General features: G+C 41.3%; 1 protein-coding gene across 8 annotated transcripts in view; it reads left to right on the top strand.

Moving 5' to 3' along the window:
* The window catches only part of GALNT9 (polypeptide N-acetylgalactosaminyltransferase 9), a 151581-nt gene that overhangs the window by 22609 nt on the left and 115862 nt on the right, over window positions 1–13110 (top strand). For 4 of the 8 annotated variants that reach the window (XM_042865940.1, XM_042865939.1, XM_042865938.1 and 1 more), the window contains exon 1: window positions 9385–9625. The exons of 1 other annotated variant lie outside the window; for it this stretch is intronic. In XM_042865940.1, the coding sequence (XP_042721874.1) occupies window positions 9385–9625 (241 nt within the window). Of the gene's footprint in view, window positions 1–9384; window positions 9626–13110 lie in introns of those variants that run through there. 3 more of the 8 variants (XM_042865941.1, XM_042865943.1, XM_042865947.1) reach the window with 2 other exon arrangements.

Here is a 13110-nt window from a genome sequence, read left to right as displayed (position 1 = left end):
TTACTGTACGTGTATTACAGCAGTACCTCTTACATCAGCTAAGCAGATTTATTGTTCCTCCAGCTTTCTGCTCTGGCCATTGATGGCAGTGCATTTACACGGCCACACTGGGAACGACCAAACAAAGGAAACAACCTTTTCAGTGCAGGAAAACAAGGAACCATGCTGCAGCCAGTTGTGAGCTGCTCTACAAAGGGGTTTGGGCAGGTAAAGAAAAAGCTGTTTTGAATTTCAGACTGATTATAAATGACAAGTTATCAGGGAGCACAAAGAAATAGCTACTGTACATTTCCTAACACCAATACCCTTTGTTAGACTACAGACAAAAGTAGGCTTTGACTTGAGACTACAGGAGAATATAAGATGAGAGTCTATAAAGATGGAACGTATTGATCTTCCCTTTATCTTTTCAAAGCATTACTCTTTTGTCAAGGATTCCTGTTTTTGTATAACATTATGTCCCGGTCTTCTAATATTTTGAACATTTCAATGCATTTCTTTTAGGGAAATAGATATTTTTAGTAATCACATTTTTGGGAAATATTACTGAATAATGAAGCACCTGCAAACAAAGTTATTTTTCAAATGAGTTGATAAAAATGGGTCAGTTCCTGGCCTGCCTGAAGTACGCAGCTTCATGTCCCTCACTAGAGATGTATTGATTTTTAAGCATCTTTTTCATGAGGCTCCAAGTCAAAGTGGGTTATTTTGGAGTGTGCTGGCTCCTATTAAATTTAAAAAGGGAAAACTTCGGGAGGGAGACTGCAGATGTAGAAGAAAACTAATTTGCAGACAACAGCTACAAACAGCACAACACCACCATTTGACAGAGAAAATTCTCAGCTACAAAGCACTGCTTTTCAACATAGTCATCACAATTAGCTGTGCATCTTTGCTGGTGATGAACAAGAGCCTGCATGTCTGAGGTCAGTGTTTTGCAACATCTGCACGGGTTTTTGAAGCCAGTTCAACTGTTTGTTGTCAGTGCTGCTTGAAAATATCAAATATGCTACTGTCTTCATTATTTTGATGGTTCATTCTGAATGCCAGTAAAGCTGGCATTTCTGTTCTGTGCCAATTCTATGCCCAACATGTGTCATCAGAGGAACAGATAGCAAGAGAAAAATTCCTATTTTGTCCTGTGGCCGCAGTGATCCTTCTTTCAACTTTTCAATACATTTGAAAAAGGAAAGAATTCCTTTTGGTTGCCTTGCTTGAAGGGCTGCAGCACATCAACACTTTTGTGTGATGACGTGGAAAGTTTATGGTGCTCAGAGATTGTTGTCAGGGAGCCCTGCCCCGAGCTGCTGGAAGCTGCCATACCTCTGCTGCAGGGCAGAAGACATTTTAAAAAAGATGTGAAGCTTGGGATTTATCCGATAATCAACAGTAATATTAAATAAAGTAAAAATGAAAAAGAAAGGAAGTTGATATGGAAGAGCAAGGGAACTGCAAGAAACAAACAAAACATTTATAACGCATGTTATAGGTGGTGTGAAAGAACATAGGCTCACTAATTTGATACTGATTTTCTCTAGAATGAAGGCTTTACCTGAGAAAAGTCAGATTTAGTACTGCTTGTTGTGTTTTCTTGTTTGAATTCATACTGATGCTATGCACAATTAGTGGCAATGAATTTACGCTTTCAAGGCAGGGGCTTTTCTCACTAAATCAGGTCTTTATGTCCCACTCTTCCAATTGCAGTACTATTACAGTGTTACACGGCAGTACTCTCTTAACTAATTTTAGACTAGGCTATTTTAAGAGTAGTCTGATGCATTCATTTATATCATACGTAGAGTGGATGGTTATAAAGATGTGCTATTCTTATCACTGCTGCCCATTATTATTTGTCTTGCCAATGTGTTATGTGTCAGATGGAAGCACGTTCCTCTACCAGCCAAGAGCAGGGAGCCATCCTAGATAAATGCTCCATTTGAGCACTGAGAACAAAAACATTTGGGAAAATGCCTCAGGGGAAAAGGGCGATGTAAGATACAGGCTACAGAATTAATCAGTAGAATGAATTTGATAGTAATCAGTAGTTGTGCCTACTTAAAATGATTGCTAAGACCCATTTCTGTAAATGTTATTTTTTGCTCCTACTGCCAGCAGAATTTACCAGTTTGTATTGAATGTCTTCTCTTAATCTCAGTTCCAAAACTCATTTGTGTTTGAAATGATACCTTAGCATCATTGTGTTTGAAATGAAACCTTAGTTTGACCATTCTGTGGGCTTCCTAAACATTATTTCCTGAAGGCAATCTTGCAGATTGGTTTCTGGGCAGACGATTAACTCAAATTAGCCAATGATAATATTGAATTTATATCAGGTTCTGGATCTTTGGAAAACTATTTTAGTTTAGAGTCTGTTTTCTTATGGCAGCAAACGTTACCACTTCTGGAGATATTTTATTCTTCCTGTGACACTTTGTCACTTTGGCTCTCACAGGAAAACAATCCATGCTAAATCCTCCCTTGCCTTTCTTTGCTGCAAGAAAGAAATTCCCTATCCACCTATTGACCACCAAAGTTCTTCAGAAGGAGGAAAACAGCCTCAGTTGCTTTAGCTGCAGACACATCAGATTAATTTGAGGGCTTTATTTGCTCATTTTTATCCTTTTTCTGTCCAGTCTGCCCAAGGCTCCTTGTGGTAAGTTCATTAAGTTCCTCTATATTAACCTACCCACTTCTGGTTTCCTCTTGACCTAATCCAATTCATACTGTAGTTTCTTCCTTCCTGTGTTCAAGAAATTGCAGTATTTCATTTGACAGACAATTACTGTTTTCAAGAGAATTCCCCCAACCTTCTGTCAAAAGTTGAATAACCTTTCTGTATCACCTGAGTTACCCTTTAGTATTTAGTGTGGCAAGGTACCATACTAATTGTATTGAACAAAGCGTGCTAGCAAGCAGTGGGCTTGCTCAGTGCCACGTCCCTGCTAAGCAGCAGCTGAAACCCCTCTATTTTAAGCTGATGGAGGTCCCTGCTAAGCTCATGAAGGTGCGTCCTCCCAGGGGTTGTGTGCCTGAGTGATGAAGGGGAGTGAGCAGCACCAACAAGAACACTGCTTGGCGCTGGGCTGCCTGCACTGCTTGGTGCTCACCTCTGGTTTGTGTAAATCGAAAGCAGCTCAATGGACTTTAAAGGATTTAATGTCATGAAATGTTTTGAGCTGATACAATTGGGCACATGTTGAGTGTAATGTATGATAACAAATAGCATAAAGAAAACTACAGGCTTGATCCTTCCCATTTCATGTTTCCTTTATGCAGGTGGAATGTGGCCTGTCCTTTAAGGCTGGTGTTAATGCCTTTACTTGGGAATATAAAAAAACCAGACACAATATCTCCCTATGCTTAGTATAAAAAGCAGTAAGTGTTCTGTGCCTACAATTATATGCCATAATGGAGTGATTAAAGACATATGCACTCTGAAATGCTTGGCCAGAGGCTTTGAGGCTGTGATTTTACTGTGGAGCGTTTTTGGTGAGCAACGCATTTTCCTTAAAATACATAAATATATAAATAAATGAAGCTCTTCAACTTCGTAGCCCAAAGCAAGATTAATTAAGAGGAAAAATGCTTAATCTATCTGTTCTCCATAGAATTAATGAATAATGGAGATTTTCTTCCCAGCATCTACAGCTGAAGGGGTTCTGAGTGCCTGTGCATGTCCTGCCTACATGTTGCTGCTTGCAGCTCCCCACACCAGGTTTCTCTTCTCATGTCTTGTAACAAATCTACTGGCTTTCCATGTTTTACTGGGTTTGGGCTGCAGTTGATTTTAAGCTGTGTATGGCAAGCTGTCACTGATTTTCAGATGGAGAAACTGAAAACCAGGAAAGTTGTGTGGTCTAGAATAGGGAAAAGCACAACAGTTCTCTAAACGTTTTCATAGGCCTGTAGAATCTTCAATGTTCTGTTTCTACTGTCCAGTTTATTTTCAAGGGTGTTTAAAAACAAAACAGCAACCACAAAAAAAAAAAAAAAAAAAAAAAAGCTCCCATCCAATGCTGTTAAATTAGACTTTGTCCTTTACTGGAAATATTTGAAAACTCAGTTCTACTAGATGAGTTTGACTTTGCTGTCATACATCCGTCTGCTAAGGGTGCCCAGTGGCACAGCACTCAGGGTGGAATTTCACCATATATCTACTATATATTTTTTTTAAGACTGTATTTTTTAAAAATGCATTGAAGACTTTAATGCTAGAAATGGTTTGATTTCTTCTTAAATATGCTGAACATCTCTGACAAAGCCAGATAACAACTGAACTAAATGTTCTTTATTACTCATGCATTGTTCCTATGAAAAACATAATACCTCAGAGGCAGCAGAGATTCTTCAGATTTGCCCAATGACAAGCCACTATATCAGCTAGTCTTTGCTAAAATTGTCAGTGTTAACTTTATTTGCCAAAACATGTTTTCTTTTTTTGAGCTGTCGGTTGTTGTAGTAAAATAAATGGAATCTAAAAATCTCATTATTTTTATTGTTTAAAGCCAGCATTGGGTGCAGTTCTGGGGTCAGATGGCAACTATACTAATTTACCCCTGTGCTGCTGCACTTAGAATCTTCAATCTCCAATGACTTTGACACGATGACTGGCTGTGTTTCTTAATTTTGTTGCAAAGATTTTGCTGGAGGGCTGTGCATCTCTTAATAATGTGCATGAAGGCACAGACAAGGAAGTAAATGAATATTGTATGAGGTTCTTTTCCTACATGAGGGTCTGCCTGGGTGAAGATCTGCAGAGGTCCAAGAGCCTGCATCTCGTGGCAGGAATGGGACCATGATGATGATAGCCAAAATGAATGCACGCTATTGAGTTCAACTTACAGCAGTTAACTATTCTCACTTCTCAGCCGGATCAGGCAGGGAGCAATGTCCTTCCTGCTATGTTTGCTCCTTTGTTGAGTCCACTGGCTATTTTGGTGCCAGTGGAGAGCTGTGACATTCAGCAGGAGAACTGTTACTGAGAAGCAAAGTCAGGTTGGATGGAGCCCTGGGCAGCCTGATCTGTGCTATGAGCCCTGCCCATGGCAGGAGGTTGGAGCTCAGTGATCTTTAAGGTCCTTTCCGACCCAATATTTTAATTTAGTCTTGGTAGTTATTTATATTCTGCTTTTACAATGACAGATCTATTGTTGTTTATTTTTTTAATGCATGTTTGTATAATTGCTGGATTTTATCTGCATGTTCTGTGGTCATCAATGCAGTATCACAAGCATGAAGTCCATGAAGGCAGTGCATCTGCTTGCAATTATGTTGCATTTTAATGATCTTTGCAAAGTAAAATCTGTAGTTTAATCCTATGTGATGGTACGTGGGCTGTGCATTTTCTTATCGCAGTGCAGAGGCTAGAAGCCAGCAGTCTGTACTGTATTTGAAGAACTGCCTCACGTGCAAGTGGGAATTGCTGCAGTTTTAGGAGGAAGGGTCCCAAAATTCCTTTTAGGAAACATCTGTGTCACTGTAGTAAGTTAAGTGAAATGGTGTCGAGGCTAATACTGCCAAAAGTAAAAGAATATTTGCATCTGCAGGAGTTCTGAAAGATACCCAGAGATTTTAAGCCATCGCATTTGATTTTGCAAACATGAATTTTCAAATCTCTCCTTCCAAAATCTGTTGGAACTACGCAAGAAGGAGATTGCACAAACACTCCTGCAGTTCTTCACTTGCCGCAGTACCTCTTTGCAGCAGAATGAGGGCCTCAGTTCTGTATGTCTGGGTAATTTAACACTTTTTAGTTTCCTGATGTATTCATTACTGTTTTCTTCTAGATAAGAACTACTTAAGACATAAAATATTAGCTTATATTAAAATTCTAGGTGATTGGCTTGCAAATTCGTTTGGGATTTCATTAGGAAAATTGTAGTTGATGCTAATGTGCATGAACAGCTACAGCTGGGATCTGTAGTTACAGATCATCACTGGCATCATATTTTGTTCTTTACTTTTTTTCTCATTAAAGCTAGCATTCAAACACTTACAACATCAAAGTCTCTCTTCATATTATTCATTCTTGCAGAAGTCTCACATCGTGCAGTAGAATGATCAGAAAGGTATTTCTCTTTAGATGTGCTAAATCAGTCTCATTGTGTCCTTTTGGAGAAGTGATTGGGAATGATTTCATGGTTATCCACTTTAATATTTTATTGTCTTGAGTCTAAGCTTTATTAAAGTTTGGAAACTTTTAAGCTGATATTCAGTCACCATCTCCTCATCTTACTTCTACCCAAAAGTAATGTCTTTCATTGATCACCTTCTGCAGACTCTAAAAAATCAAATTCTACAGAAAACATCTCGTAAAATAATTGAAAGTCCATAACTCTGAGTATCTGAGTATGTATCCTCCTCACCTGGAACTGAACACCAGAAGGCATAGTAATTCCAAAGCTTCTGCTGTACATAAGGTACTTTGCAGGAGAGTCTGATGTGGTTATCTGAAATGACTTTTTCTGCCCGCTTTTGGGGAAGAATTGAAATCTGTACCTGTGGAGGTTAAGATCTTCCCTAGCTCTAAATGAACTTGGGGTCAAGTTGAGTTGTATTGCCATTGCTAGTTCTATTCTGGGCCTGCAGGTAAGACTATGGCTGCAGGACTGGTGCTTTGCTAAAGGTTCTTTTCAAAATCTTTTAGTTCTTTATAATTTAAAGTGAAATTTACTGTCTCTCACCTCAGTAGCTAAGCACAGCAGGACTGTAAATGCAGAGCAATTGTTTCCCTCTATACAAATATCTCCACGCCAAGCTGGCATGTACTGCAGTAATCAAGGGTCAACAGAAGCAAGATCAGCATTCTGGAAGAGCAAGCAGAGTTTCAGAGAGAGCCAGACAAGAGCAAGGTGGTGGTGGTGGTTTTTCTCCTGTTATCATTGATTATTAGCTTTAACTACTTGACGGTCCAGTAACAGCTGAGGAGTGCCCCAAGGCAACAGACCATCTTCACTACATGAGGGGAGAAGCCTCTGTCAGGTATCTTTTTTACAATGTTTTGTTTTAGAATCTTCACCTGTGGCGACTTCACATCAGTCAGCTGTTCTTCATCCAGATGCTTATTTTGACTGAGGACAGTGAAAGCAGAGTGTGATCAAGTATTGACTGCCATTCAAATACATAGGATCTTGGTGTTTCTTTCTAGAAGCTTCCTATTCATCTTGGTTGGGATGAGTGAAAACATGAGCTTTATGGAGACGAGTAGGAGTAAAAATCAATGAGTGAGAATAATAGCCTGGTAGAGAAATAGAGAGAGAGAGCTGGATTTGCAATTTGGAATGGGATCCCAGATTTGCCTCTGGCTTGCTGCATTGATCTGGGGCAAATTACCAGTGCCTTTCCATGTTTCCCATTTGTAGGATGGGTCAGCAATCAGAGTTGATTAGTATGTTTTCAACAAAAGTCTTTTCATTGAAACCTAGAAGTTGCATATACTGATTTTTCTTCTGGCAACACAGGCCTTTCTGAGAAAAAATAGGAACCTGACCCTTATGAGCAGGTAACAGTGGTTTCAAGTCACTGCTATCTCTGTGAGAATATTTCAAAGCTTTCTGGCTTTGTTCCAGTGCAATAAGAAAACATGTTTTCTGAGCTTGAAAGTTTTCCAAAACAGTACTGCCATCCTTCAGTCAGCTCTAATAGTACATTGTTTGTAAATTGCTTTGAGCTCCTTGACTGAACAGAGATCTATAAGAGCCAGCAATTATTTGAATGGTGTTAGGTAAGGTTGCAGCCATGTAAGTATGCTCACATGTACCTCTGTATATGTGTAGGCTATTTTAAGTGACCATTTAAAAACATTTGCTTAGTGAAAGAAAATTTTGACCCAAATCACATCACAAATAAAATCCTGTCTTTGAAAGAGCCCATTTAAAACTGCAGTGATGTGAAAGTAAACATCAACTGGTAAACTCTTTGTGATAGTGGAAAGTGGTTTTCAGCTTTGGGGATAAACTACAAGCAGATGAGTCAGAATCCAAACTGAATTCTTCTGGGCAACTTGGAGTTTATAATCTAAAACTAAGCTAACAGTTTCTTAACTATATCAAGACCAGCAGGTGTTGCTATAATATATTAAATGCTGTGGAGGTACCTAACAAGCTGCACTCCAGCGTTAGTTCAGTAAGCATTCAAATTGGTGTTTTCCAGCAAAGTGTAATGCTATGGCAGGCTTGTGATAGCAATAGTACTAAAATTATCCAAACAGTAGAAAATTGCAGATTCAGAGCTACTTGTGCTGAGCTGACTGTGAGTTTCAGCATGGCTACAGGGGAAACGACATCTCGCCCTGGATTTCCATATTGAGAATTCAGTGTATCGAAGAGTACAGAACTGTAGAAAGTAACCATCCTTTATAGACCTCTGTAGAAACGTAACTACTGGTGAGAAACGTTCCTGCAGAAACTCTGAGTGGGATGGGGTACAAAGAGAACCATTGTGAGCATTAATGCAGAAACTGCCAGTCTGAAAGGGCTCAACTACCTTGTGTCCACAGGTCGCTGGCTAAGTGATCTGGATAGTTCTTCATAGTCGTTGTGTGTGTGTTTACTGATCAGGGCTTAGGCTGCTTCTCTCCAGTTGTATATGCTTGGCAAGGACTTTTGCATATGGAAGCCATCCCAGACACTTCACTTCCAGGTAGAATCACAAGCCAAGGTTGCACTTAGGCTGCTGGGGAACCCATGGAGCTGAGAGCATTTGCAGCTCTCCCTCTTGCTGGAAGCATGTCAGCTTGATTCGATTCATTTCCAGCCACGAGACAGGTGGGTCATCGTCTAAACTCCGGGGGTGCAGCCATAGGCAAGAGAAGACTTGGTCCTGTACTTTCCCAGGAGCTGCCTGCAGTGTTGCTTGGGTAGGATACGGGCCCTCTAGGTGGACAGCAGAGAGAAAATGGCCACTGGTGGAGAAAACCACGCAACGCCCGTGGCTCACTCACCCATCCATCGCGCCGAAAGCCAGCGGCAGGGGAGCAGTGGGCGAGGCGGGGCGGCGCGGTCACGGCACGGCGGCTCCACCGTGTGCATGTAGATGAGATCCCCCGGAGCACGTCACTCCGCACCGGCGCTCTGCGTTTGGGGCGGCGGAGAGCGAGGGCGGGCGAGCGGGAGCCGCCGGCGGAGGAGAGAAGAGAAGAAGAGAGGAGAGGAGAGGAGGCGGCGGCTCGGCAGCGGGCAGCCAGCAACGGCTCCGCGGCGCCCCCGATGCCGCCCAGCCCAACGCCGCGCGGGCCCCGCGGGGCGAAGGCGGGCGCCGGCGGGCGGGGAGCGGCGCGGTGGTGCTGAAGGACAGCTCCGCTCGCATCCGCGCCCCGCCGCGCCCCGGCGCCGGGTGGCCGCGAGGCCGCCGCGCCTTGATGTGCCCCCAGCGCCCGCGGCTCCCATGGCGGTGGCACGGAAAATCAAAACTTTGTTGACGGTCAACATCTTGGTCTTCGTGGGGATCATCCTCTTCTCCGTCTACTGCAGGATCCAGGATCGTTCCCAGGAGCTGGTGCAGATTGTCCGGAGCGCGGACCGCCGTGTCAGGAGCCGAGGAGCCAAGGTGGGCAGCCTGGCTGACAGGGAGTCCATCCTGCAGCGCCTGGACCACCTGGAGGAAGTGGTCTACAACCAGCTAAATGGTACGGAGGGCTGGGGGGGAGCGCGGTGCTGGTCCCGTGGTGACCAGCTCTCCTGGGAGGGTGCTGTAGGCTGGGAAAATTGCCCGAAGTGCCTGCTTGCTGGGGAGGGAAACTGCACCGAAGCACTGCCCTGAAGCCAAAGATGCAGGGAAAGTGGTAGCTGCAGAGGTTTGTTGGAGGGGTGCGTGAGGGAACCCCCTCAAACTCTTGGGTCAAAGTCAGGACTTTTGGAGTAGAAAGTTAAGGAGGCTGCAGAGTTCATGGATGTAAGGGTTGGTGGATGTCCTGGTGAGCTGTACCAGCTTTTGCAGTTGCCCTGAATATATCAACTCTGCGTGGGTATGTGTTTTTATGGCAAATACACTTTAAGTTTTTAGCTGGAAGTTGCATATTTGGTCTCCTAATTACTTAAAAAGCACTCTACCAAGTTCTTATGCTGTGTACTTTTAATAGTCATTTTAAGCATTGCTCCCATATGTTTCTTTAATGACTTTGCCATTTAAATTTTATATTATCTTTGGCGAGGAAAGGAAGCATCCACTAATTCCTTTTGTTACATTCAGTTTTAATTCGCTAGCCTTGAAAAATCTTGTTAGGTAAGCAAAGAACCCTTATGTGGTAGTTAGAACAGGCTAAGCCATACTGGTTGCCAAGGGACAGATAATGTTTCGTATGGGAGCTAATTCTTTCAAAGAGGTCTGTTTGTATTTGCATAGATTCATAAGGTTCTAAATGTGGGACATCAAAGAAATAAGTATGTGATAAATACATCCATGCTTTCCACACGAAGCTGAAGGAGCAAACTTTACAAGAGATTTTAATATAAATGTGGCATTCAGTGTTGAGCACCAAATAAAACTTGCAGTGTAAATATTTTTAATGATACCAAATGTGCTTCTAGGCTGCTTCTGAAAGTCTTACTCATAATATTGATTTAACAAAGGCTACTGCAGTCTCAAAATGCAGACAGTGTAAAGTATATATACTATTACTACTTGCTGAATGAATGACCCTGCAAATCCTAGCACGTTGGATGGTTACAGTAACACGCCGGTAGTGTCAGTGACTGTTACAGAACTGGCATCCCTCACACTTTCACATACACATTCATGTGTACAAAAAGAGAAGGGAGGACAGGAATGTGGAGTGGTGGGTGTTAGTCAAAAGTAAGCATTCATAAGTTAGAGGAGGAGAGTCAACAGAAGGAGTCAGCAGCTGTATTTTCTAATGATAATTCAGAGAAGTTTTGCAGAATGTAAGTTTTAAGAGAAAAATCCTCCTCCCACATTCAATATATCCATCATAGCGCAATCGAATGGTTTATTTTCCCTCTGAATTGTTTTGTTCTTGGTGGTGTTCACAAGTGAAATTTTGGGTAGGATTTTACCAGCTCTGGGTTCATCTCAGCATAGCAACCCCTGAAGGATCAGCAGGAGTCCATAACGTTCTAGGCAGGCATCATTGCATGTAATGGCTGTGGCTTCAGAGTAAACAGAAAGTTCTCCATAAGCTGTTTCTGTTTTGGCGGCTGTTTTTAAAGTGTAATTACTTTAATTAAAATGTTACGTTGCTCCTTCAGGTTGTAAAAGCACTGTAGGCAATTTCTTGTTCTAGAAAGTTCTTATACAGAAAAATACAGGAAGTTAATCAAGCTGAGATGTTCAGATTTCCTGTCCATTTCCCTTCAGTCTCTCTCTGACGTGTCTTTTGTTTATTACACAGCAGTTTATCAATGCAGATAAACTGTTTGGTTGTCACTGAGAAAAGATACTTTCTCAGTTTCATACTTTCTTTAAGTATTTGCTCATTTTTCCATCTTGTGGTAACAACTCCCCAACTTCCTTGCAATTAGCAGGTAGCCAACTGAAATTGTCAGAACTGCATCAATGTAAGTGACATCAGTTATCAGTGTTTGGGTTTAGCTGAATGGTGTTGCTTTTTAATATCATGACTCATTATTTAATGGGCATAATGCTGCTCTGGAAGCATTGAAATTCAAGGCAGTCTGTCTGTGACAATGCTCTACTGTGTCTTACCCAAAGACTGGTGTTACACAAACGCTCAGAGCCGTGCCTTCCAGCCCAGTGTTGAGCAGGGTTTCTCAGATGTTATCCTGTGCAGTACTTCACTGCAAGTTAGAGTCATCTGGTGCCTTCTTGAATGTTACCTCTTAATGAGGTGAGCCAAAGTCACTTTTATAGGACAGGCAGATTTTATTCATGTGAATTCCTGCAAGCACCACGAGTTTGAGTCAAGTCCAGTGATCTTGTTGTGATAGGTCTGTCCAGATCACAATGCCATTTTTTTCACTCTTCATTATTTCTTTTTTGAGATCAGCAAATGTACAGCCAAATATTACATATCCTACATTTTTTGTAATCAAGTCTTAGTATTCTTTTATTTAGTTGTTTTCTTCTATTCATCTAAATCCTAACCTGGTAGGACCTTGCCTGGTTTTTCAAGGGGTGCTGTGAAGTTCCAATGTAAAAGAAAAACCTTTGAGAGACCAGCCCTGCAGCTGCAACAATACGGAATTTTCTTTCTGTCATGCTTACTTATTTCCATGAAATCAAAGAAACGTCATTTGAAAGTGCACTTTTCTGTGAGGAAAAACAAGGACAAGCAGTTATGCTGAAAGAGCATTCCTAGCATGAAAGAGTAATTTCTACTGATGAGTATCATTTATTGTCAGTCAACAGTGAACTAAAGCTTGGTAGACTTAGTAACCATTCTTGAAATGATGTGAAACTTCGGTATTTTGTTGCTTTGCCTTTTTTTTTTTTTAAGGAAAAAAAAACCACAGAGATTTAATTGGCTGCTTTTTTTTCCCTAATCAGTTTTGCATCTAAGTCTGTAGCTAATGATTTATCATAGAAGATAAAGAATTTTTGATGCTCCAACTACATAATAACCTTTCATGCCAAAAGCAATTGAAGGGTCAGACTACAATTTCACTGTAATTGCCTTTTTCCCTTTTCACTGTCTCTTTCCAGTAATCCACAACAATCAATATTGCATGTAATTAAATTTCATTCAATCTGCAAAGATTAAGAGAGTTTTCATCTTCTCATTATGTATGCTCACATCATGTCTTCCTACCCACATCTTCTACATTAGACCTCTTTGACCTGTTCTGTTGCAGATGTGGAGGAATATGTCTGGAGTGTTCCCTTGAATTTCACAGATTACCATTCTTTACACATCGTAATTTGATTTTGCTCTCTTTAGGAAGATTAAATACAACAGCAATTTCCAGTTTGATAAATGGGTTTTGTATTGCATATGCATTTCATTGAGGGGGCTGAGGGGGGAAAAAAGAAAGTGGACAATTCACATAATTGCAGCACACAGGCTTAAAATGATGGAAATAGCAGGTCCTAGGTATGGAGGACTGATTCAACGAGACTGACTCCTGATTTTTTGAGTGTAGTGGAAGCAAAGTGATTGCATTTAAAATTCAGCCTGGCAATCTGCATACTTAAAAG

This window comes from Lagopus leucura, unplaced genomic scaffold (assembly GCF_019238085.1).
Source record: "Lagopus leucura isolate 7727_CA_CO unplaced genomic scaffold, USGS_WTPT01 Super-Scaffold_806, whole genome shotgun sequence".
NCBI lineage: Eukaryota > Metazoa > Chordata > Aves > Galliformes > Phasianidae > Lagopus > Lagopus leucura.
This window is presented reverse-complemented; position numbering and strand designations above follow the sequence as displayed.